The sequence below is a fragment of the Penaeus vannamei genome, chromosome 4 (assembly GCF_042767895.1).
Source record: "Penaeus vannamei isolate JL-2024 chromosome 4, ASM4276789v1, whole genome shotgun sequence".
In the NCBI taxonomy this organism is placed as follows: domain Eukaryota; kingdom Metazoa; phylum Arthropoda; class Malacostraca; order Decapoda; family Penaeidae; genus Penaeus; species Penaeus vannamei.
This window is the reverse complement of record NC_091552.1, coordinates 42,077,729-42,087,728: the sequence shown is the minus strand read 5'-3', so window position 1 is coordinate 42,087,728 and position 10,000 is coordinate 42,077,729. Positions and strand designations below refer to the sequence as shown.

General features: G+C 37.1%; 1 protein-coding gene across 1 annotated transcript in view; it reads right to left on the bottom strand.

Moving 5' to 3' along the window:
* LOC113811349 (cell adhesion molecule 2-like) overlaps nucleotides 1-10,000 on the bottom strand; it is a 67,704-nt gene that overhangs the window by 5,446 nt on the left and 52,258 nt on the right. The window contains exons 2-6 of the mRNA XM_070121442.1: nucleotides 7,110-7,224; nucleotides 3,377-3,579; nucleotides 2,293-2,400; nucleotides 1,751-2,002; nucleotides 518-669 (exon numbers count right to left, since the gene is read on the bottom strand). Coding sequence (XP_069977543.1) covers nucleotides 518-669; nucleotides 1,751-2,002; nucleotides 2,293-2,400; nucleotides 3,377-3,579; nucleotides 7,110-7,224 — 830 coding nt within the window. The remainder of the gene's footprint in view (nucleotides 1-517; nucleotides 670-1,750; nucleotides 2,003-2,292; nucleotides 2,401-3,376; nucleotides 3,580-7,109; nucleotides 7,225-10,000) is intronic.

Genomic DNA, 10,000 nt, shown 5'->3' with positions numbered 1-10,000 from the left:
CAAAACTTTAGAGGACAAACGGATAAATAATGGAGGCCTTGTTGGATAGATTAGGAAAGTTTCAGGGTATCTTTTGTCATACAGCTCATAACCTGTACCTCACAATGTGTATGGAACACAATTAACACAGCAATAATATCAATCATCATCAATATGCTCATCATCATCATCATCATCATAACAATGATAATAATAATAATAATAATAATAATAATAATAATAACAATAATAATATATGTGATAATAATAAAAGTAACAACAAAGGCAACAATAATAATGATAATAATTAAATAATAATAATAACAATAGTAATAATAATTATTATTATTATTATTATTATCATTATTAATATTGTTATTATAATTGTAATGATAATTATAGCAAAAATAATAATGATGATGACAGTGATAACAAAAATAATAACAATAATAATTATATCAATAAGAACTGCAGATAAATAAATAAATAAACACTAGAACAAAAATTAAAACTAGATAAAACTCAAGCGACTACGTACCGTCTCTCGAGCTCCTTGCACCCGGGTCGTTCCCTTCCACCATGTGATCGTGGGCGGCGGGCGTGAACCCCTGACATCGCACACCAGATCATAGTCCTTGTCTGCACTTAATGGTTCCTCGGGCCCAAGCAGCTGCACACTCAATGGCTTCACTGGGAGAGCGAGAGGCGTTGTTTAGTGTGTTATTTTAGAAGCGGTTGTGCGTGTGTTAAGGCCTGCGAGGGGGTACTAATTTGTTTAGATGATAATGTCAGTGGGTGAGGTGTATGCAAATATATCAATAGGAAGATGAAAGAAAATATACTAATACAGATATCCAGTCATGGGATGTGCTATCGATGTGATGGTGTTTGTTAAAGCGGGTTTTATTCTAATGCACAATTAATATGTATGAAAAAGGGACCATATGTTGAGTATATTTCTATTGTGGATTGTTTTACTTCGAAATCGAGCCACTAACATTCCGCGGTTAATTAGGGATTCATATTGATCTGAATTCAAGAAGAAAATACAAATATTTGCTATGCAGTCAAATATGTAGTCGAGTCTAGGTAAAATAGTTGTCTTCATAAAAAAAAAAATTGGACACCACAATTATAAAAATCAACGCTCTTTTGACATAGAAGAATCACAAAATATATCAAAATTAACCTTCCAGTTCCTGGTCAAATATTCTTTTTTCATCTAGGTTTATGTGATTTATGGGTGTACGAGACACTTTTAATGCATTCCTTTCCTATTAGCCAGTCTGGTTATCGTGCAGCCCGAGTTGGTGCAGTTTTGAATATTATTTGATGGCAATATAGCTTAAATATATTGATATATTCCAAGCCTTGTGTATCTCGGTATTTATCAATATGTGAAAATGCTCTCTCCATCCTTGTTTTCAATATCTTCACGGTCCTGAATTCATGCTGTATCATGGCCAACACAAATACCGATTATCAACACCTTATCTTTACGGCTAATTTTGGCGGCTTTAGAGGGTCTGTCTAATAATGCGTGCCTTGTGGATGATGGGAGGTGGTTCAGTGTATCAATATTGTGGATTTTGCCAGTTGTTTTTCATGTAGCGACTTTTAGCAACTGATGTAAGAGAATCAGAAGGACGTTATTTAGCGACTTTTTGCTACTTTTGGAAGAGAAACAGAGAGTATCGTTGCTTAGAGAACTTATTTAGTTTGACGGTGGATTTGGCGTATTTCGTAAGAGTTGGCAACGCTGAATACTTACAGTTCATGTCGATCATGACGGCGGCCGAAAGCGGGTTGGTCAAATTGGTATTGCTAACTTCACACGTCACAAGTTTCTTCAGATCGCTGCGTTTAAAGGGCCCTAGAGTGAGCGTATTTGCGAGGATGGTTTGGGAGGCGGGCCCTTGGAGGAGCGTATTACCGTCCCCTATTTGGAACTGTGATTCTTCATCCATTTGGTCGTCGAGGAGCCGGTCACCCACGTACCACTGGATGCGAGGCGGCGGAGATCCTTTGGAGTTGGGAGAAGGAGAGAGAAAGAAGAGAAGAAAAACTGTTTGAATCATTGGTCACGTTTTCCGAAGTTTCCAACAGTTTTTATTTCTATTTATATATCCCTTTTCTACCAGCACTGTCCACTGGGTTATTCATTTTACTGTTTATCCAATGGACATTCCAGAATAATGAAAGAGGAATACCCGGTAAAAAAAAAAGAAAAGAAAAGAAAAGACACAAGAATACCAAGCACAAATCCTCCAGCATGAGAAAAAAAGGAAAAAGAAAGCAACAGCACATACATACCTCCATGAGATAAGCAAGTGAGTGACGCTGTCTCTCCCTCCCTATACGGCCCCACCACGCTCGTTACGGGCCGACCCTCGTACAGCACGGAGACGCCAGTGGGTGGAACTGTGCAGGTGGAACGAAGGTGTGAGGGATAAGTTCTCGGATGGAATGTTAGTTTATGCAGACCAGGGTACGTACTACTTTTTAGCAGTTGCCGTCTTCTTTAAATATGAATATTTTAAAAAGTTTCGCAGTAGGATTATGTTATCATGAGTAACTTGCTCTTACATGTTATGAGTTATGATAAAAAGGTAATCAAATACTTTTACATAATGCAGTTCAAGTAAACAAACAAGCAAAACCTGATTGCAAAGCAGTATAAAAATGATTTATAAACAAACGTACTAAAGACCAGCAAAAATTAACGAAAATATTTTTCCCTGCCCATGAAAAGTGAAAGTTAGTCACTAAGGATTAATTAAAGCTCAAAGTTCAGGTGCTCTTGACCTTCTCCAAACGGGTCTTTGTCAAGGTCGCCTGAGGCATGATGCAGATCATGAGGAGGTGAAAGAGAACCTCTTGCCGAAAACCCCTTTCTCTTGACAAAGGTCTTTTGAATGGCTGCCGAAAGGTCGCATAATTGCATGGAAGGGGAAGGAGGGAAGGGAGGGGGCCTTTCACGAACGTATAACGATTAAGGTTTGAAAGAGAAGGGAAAAGAATTCAGTAGGAATATTTGATGAATTGTGGGGCAAAAGTCGATGAGGCCGAAATCTATTTTAGAGCTATCGAAAGGGAAAGAAACAAAAACACAAGTAAAGAGAAAATTGTAATAAATAAAACATTGAAGTAGGCACACACATATAAGCTGAGGGTCATGTGGGCGACAGAAAAAAGTGCGGACTTCTTTTCTGCATACTAATAGGTGTGACTGTGATGCGTAGATTAAAGCCTGTTTGCAAAAATCCTAGTGTGTTGTGCTTTTATTTCGAAAAAGAATTTTTAATCTCAAGTATCAGCATAAATACAGTGTTTAATCTTGAAACACAACAATCTTCCTTCGATCACGTTGTCAAGGAAAGCCAGGGTTAACACGTACCAATCACGGCGAGGCTGACGCGGGTCGTTTTGGTGGGCTGACGCCTGAAGTCCACCCTGCACTTGTAGAGTCCGGCGTCAGCAGCTTTGATATCCGTCAGCCGCAGCCTGGCCGGGCTCGAGGCCACGTCCAGACTGGCCCTCGTCCCAAGCACCGTCTCGTCCACCCAGTGCGCTCCCAGCGCCCCGGGCCTCATGTCGTAACTGTTTGATGGAGGAAGGGCAAGAAATGAGGCCGTCGAGTTGCGGTGATCGCAGGACGCGCGCCGGGCTCCGCTGCGCCCGCCAGCCCGTGATCTCGAGGAAATGACTAGGCAATAAAAGTAAAACCTGACGGGTGTCCCTCCGCGCCAAACTACATCCACCGACGCTGACTTACCCATGAACATCCGTGTAATATATCCCTGTTTCTGTTGTATCTAAGGCTGCGCTGCATTCGGTCCGACTTTAAAGGGAAGCAATTTCTTTTCCTTTCTCTCTTTTTCCTTTTTCTTTTTCTCTTTTAAGCCGTTGAATGGCTGCTCCCTTCATTCAGACTACAGAAATGTTGATTAATCTGAGAGCAGCGAGGAATATAATTTAAATAAAGACTATTCACCCCAAACTATTATTTCTCTGCATGCGAACGTGGTCTTAACTCCCCTACTTCTTGAATTATTTCAATTCACAATAATATACATCGTTCAGTCTGAATTAAGTCTTTACGTATTACCTTCTATTCAAGTTGCCTTCCGGTATCATAGCTGCCCCATGTCTTTTCCCTCTCGTCGTAGCCCTTGCAGTGCTTACAACACAGGGATAAAGTTACAGAAGACTGTGTTGTTCACGAGGCAGCGTCCGTTTTAATCTCGTCAGATCTCTCCCTATCCTCTTTCATACAATTCTGCTAAAAGTAGGATGATAAATGGATTCCACTAACACACACTCGCCATGTCTTCTGTGCCAGCACACACACACACACACACACACACACACACACACACACACACACACACACACACACACACACACACACACACACACACACACACATATATATATATATATATATATATATATATATATATATATATATATATATATATATATATATATATATATATATATATATATATATATATATATATATAGCGATTAATAGATGGAAAATATTATTCCTAGGTTGCTTTTATTGCATATATTCAATATTTTCCCCCGTATATAAACAATATATGCTATTATTGCAGCTTGTTTTTCTCACTATCTTTCCTCCACTCTCCAGCGCCAGCACTATATATAGTATCGTAACAGCATCTTTTCTTTTAGACACTAGAAGTAAAAATAATTTTGTTAGCCTCGGATATTTTCTTTCGAATAAACCTTTAGACACGAGCTAGCACAAGTGTTCGTGTAAATTCGGATCTGACTTTTAATTGCATTTTCCTAAAAGCATTGTAAAGGTCACTTGCAGTCTTGATATATGATAAAAGCTATAACACTGATGGTGTTCATTTGCCTGCTTGTTTATGTTACAATGTATTTGTTTTCCACGTTTTGTTTTTGATGTTCCAATATTTGGCTTCAGATAACCTTATGAATATTTTGCTTGAAGAATTCATTTACAGAAGTTTGTTTCTAGAAATTTGTATCTACATCTGTCTCTCTCTCTGGTTATCTGTTTATATATGCATAAATATATATGTATATATATATATATATATATATATATATATATATATATATATATATATATATATATATATATGTATATATATGCACATATATTCATGTTTATGCATGTATATATATATATATATATATATATATATATATATATATATATATATATATATATATATATATAGATATATACATATATATATATATATATTCATGTATTTACATACGCATATATATATATATATATATATATATATATATATATATATATATATATATATATATATATATATATATATATATATATATATATACATACAGTTATATATATATATATATATATATATATATATATATATATATATATATATATATATATATGTATATATATATGTATATATATATATATATATATATATATATATATATATATATATATATATATATATATATATATATATATATATATATATATATATACTATCTATGCATGCAGTTTTATATGTAAAGCATATATATCACTCTACCTAGGTGCCTATCATCTTTCTAATCATCTATTTATCTACATATCTGTTTGGATATCTGTCTGTCTATCTGTTTATGTATCCGTTTATCAAACTATCAACTTACCTACCTATCTGAATACCTTTCTGTCTGTCTGTCTATCAGACAATCTATCTATCTATCTGTGTGTATGCATGTCTATGTGAGCTTCATGTATGCCTTATTAATTAGACCTATAAGATATATGGTACCGCTGTGATAAAAAAGGGTATCTACTTTCCTTTGATTAAAATGACCATAAGGACCATTTTTCCTTTCATAAAGATTTCAAGTCCGTTTATATCCGCGGTGTTAAGTTCTGTCTTTCCGCCTGAACACCAAATGACTGCTGTTCATTAAGCATAACTAATTTCCATTATATGATTCATATCATTAGCAAGAGTTATTTGGGGATAAGCAGGGTTGATGAAGTCTAATGACTGGAGTGAAGTGGACGTAAGTGAAGCCAACTTAAATCAACTAGAATTAAGTTATATTATTGCTGTAATTATAATGAAAATTAGTATGATGAAGATCTTCCCTGACAGTAATGCTGACATTACGACTGCTGCTGATATCAATGATATTGCAAGAAAGGGAGGTAGCTTTAATAATTGTTGTTGTTAATGCACTCATTCATTTTACTCCTATTATGATATTGCAGTTTCATTAATCTTACGAGTGTCAACATTTATATTACAAATGTTATCATTAGTATTACAAATTTTATCATTAATATTACAAATTTTATCATTAATATTACAAATTTTATAATCAATATTACGCTGGTTATCATAATTATTGCAACTGCTGCAATGATCGTTGTTATTGCTATCACTAGAATCATCATAATTCCTATCAGAGAGAGAGAGAGAGAGAGAGAGAGAGAGAGAGAGAGAGAGAGAGAGAGAGAGAGAGAGAGAGAGAGAGAGGACAGGGAGAGAAGAGTGAGTGGGACAGGGAGAGAGAGAGAGAGAGAGAGAGAGAGAGAGAGAGAGAGAGAGAGAGAGAGAGAGAGAGAAAGAGAGGGAGAAAGAGAGAAAGAGGGAGAGGGAGAGGAAGAGGGAGAGAGAGAAGGAGGAGAGAGATAGAGGTAGAGAGAGAGAAAGAAAGAGAGAGAGAGAGAGAGAGAGAGAGAGAGAGAGAGAGAGGGACAGGGAGAGAGAGAGAGAGAGAGGGACAGGGAGAGAGAGAGAGAGAGAGTGTGGACAGGGAGAGAGAGAGAGCGAGTGGGACAGGGAGAAAGAGAAAAAGAAAAGAAAGAAAGAGAGAGAGAGAGAGAGAGAGAGAGAGAGAGAGAGAGAGAGAGAGAGAGAGAGAGAGAGAAAGAAAGAAAGAAAGAAAGAAAGAAAGAAAGAAAGAGAGAGAGAGAGAGAGAGAGAGAGAGAGAGAGAGAGAGAGAGAGAGAGAGAGAGAGAGAGAGAGAGACAGACAGACAGACAGACAGACAGACAGACACACACACAGAGAAAGACAGACAGACAGAGACAGAGACAGAGACCCGACTTCTACCACAAAACAAGTAAACCCACCTGTAGATTGGGGTGGTGAGGTTGCCATTGAACCACAGAATAAGGAAAACCGCATCATCCCGAGGGTGCTCGAAGTTACAAGGCAGAATAGCCGTCCCACCTTCCACGGCAGTTACTGTGGAGAGAAAGACAAAGCACTTGCAGGAAACATAATGCGGTAACAGAAACACGTACGTAAATCTAATGAGAGAGAAAAAAAAGAGAAAGGAAACAGGTGGTCCTTAATTAGTGTCAAAGTTGATGGGAAGAACATAGGGCTCCTCTTTTTACCTGTAAGTTCCTAGGGGAGAATGAGGATGTTGATGAACCGGGGGGGGGGGAAGGTATCCTGGTTTACTGCACTCCAGGGGAATGCAGTATTCTTGTATTTTTTTACATTTGCTTCTAAGATCATTATTATGATTACTATTATCATCATGATCATTTTTGTTATTATTATTATTACTATTATCATTGTCATTATTATCATTATCTTTACTATCATTAATATTATTATCCTTATCTTTATTATTATCATTATTATTATTATTATCATAATTGTTATTATTATCAATACTCCTATTACTATTATTAATAGTCTTATTATTATTATTAATACCTTTATTATTATCTTTAATATTATTATCATTACGATCATTACTATCATAATCATTATTATTATTATATTAATTATTATCATTATTATTATTATCCTTGTTATTATCATCCCAATTACTATTATTATTATTATCATCATCACCATTATCACCATCAATATTTTTATTGTCATGATCATTATATTCATTATCATCATTATCATTCTTATTCTTTTTGAGCGAAGTATATTCGGATGCCACTAGGAAAAGCATAACATCAAATGTTTAATACGTATTGAATGGATACAGATACCATCACACTTGCTCTCCCTCCCCCTCGCCTCCCCCCTCCTCCATTCCCATAGCATCTACCCCTCCCCCCCCCCAATTCCCATAGCATCTACCCTTCCCCTCTCCCCCCCCTCCCCCGCCATTCCCATAGCATCTACCTCCCCCCCCCCCAATTCCCATAGCATCTACCCCAACCCCCCAATTCCCCCCCCCTACAATTCCCATAGCATCTACCCCGAATCTCCCTACAACCCCCCCCCCCACTCCTTAGTAACCGACAGGAAAGATCTCTCACAATGTGGTTACAATGGAAACACCTCCCTTGCGATAACACGATTTCGGTAACAAGGCGAACAATGAACGAGATCGCATTTCTCGCTGCCAGATGTATAATGGATGCAATCAATTCCTCTTTCCCTTCCCTTTTTAAACGTCTAACCACGATCCCGGTTGGTCGTGAGAGAAAAGCTGGGAGGAAAACCGATCACCCGGAGAGAAGTCCTATAGTTTTGCGACGAGGACACACACTAAAGAGGGCCTGGATGTATTCTCATGCACGGGCGAAAGTGCACCAACATCGATTTCACTTTCTTTTACAACCTAGTTTCCTTGAGGCGATATTGAATTATGTTTTACCGGCGAGTGGCGCGGGGGGCCATTTCGGGTTGGGTGCTGGAGGGGGGGGGAGACCTGTTTTGGCGAGTTGTTTTTTCGTTGCATTCTGTTTTATTCGTTTCTTTCCGCTTTTCCTCTCACTTCCCCCTTTAAAAGATAGTATTGCTCTTCTTTCTCCCCTTCTCTCTCTTTTTATTTTTTTCGTTGCTCTCTCTTTTTCTTTCTCTCTCAATCTCTGTCTTTCTTTGTCTCTGCCTCTCTCCTCTCTATCCTCCTCCCTCTTTCTCTCCCTTTTCATTAACTTTCTCTCTCTCTGTCTATCTATCCGTTTATCTATCGATAGCTCTTTCTATCTACATATTCATCTCTCTCACTCCCTCCTTTCTTTCACTCCCCTTCTCTCCCTCTACCAATCGCTTGCTCCATCTATATATCTCTCTCAATCCATCCCTTCCTCTTTCACTCCCCTCTTCTCTCCTTCTCCCCTCCTCCTCCCCCCCCCCCTCTCACCCTCTTCCTCTCACATTCAATTTCTCGCCTTCTTTCTCTCGTCCCTATCAGGCAATCTTTTCCCCCGCATCCCATAGGTAAACCAAAGTGATGATGGTGTGCACATAAAGCAATATATCAGCGCCGTACGTAGGCCTAACCTTCAAAATGGATAGTTAGGCTTATAATCTCATGGTAATTCCGTTCGATCGCTCACTGTCACACGCCGCAACTCACCGGCGATTCTTTGCGGCGACTTCGGGGAGGAAGTCGTCTGGAGGCGCTGAGGCATCGGGCTTTTGGAAGTGCTTCGAAGTGGGATTTGTGTATGTTATGACAATGCGTCGTTGTATCTGCATCTTTATTTTCATACATGCATATGCATATATGTACACACACACACACACACACACACACACACACACACACACACACACACACACACATATATATATATATATATATATATATATATATATATATATATATATATATATATATATATATATATATGTATATATATATGTATATATATGTATATATATATATATATATATATATATATATATATATATATATAAATATATATATATTATATATATACACACACATTCACACACACACTCATATACATACATATATATGTGTGTATATATAAATATATATATATATATATATATATATATATATATATATATATATATATATATATATATATATATATATATATATATATATATATATATATATATATATATATAATCTAGAAACTAAGTCCCAGTCAAATCATTGGAAGCATGTGTCTCACATCCTCGGCAGGCAATGTCCTGCTCACAGTCACAGGGACCAGCATGGAATAGTGATGGTGGCTTTACCGTCAAAAGGTACTACAACCACAGGAGCCTACTATACTTCAGTACT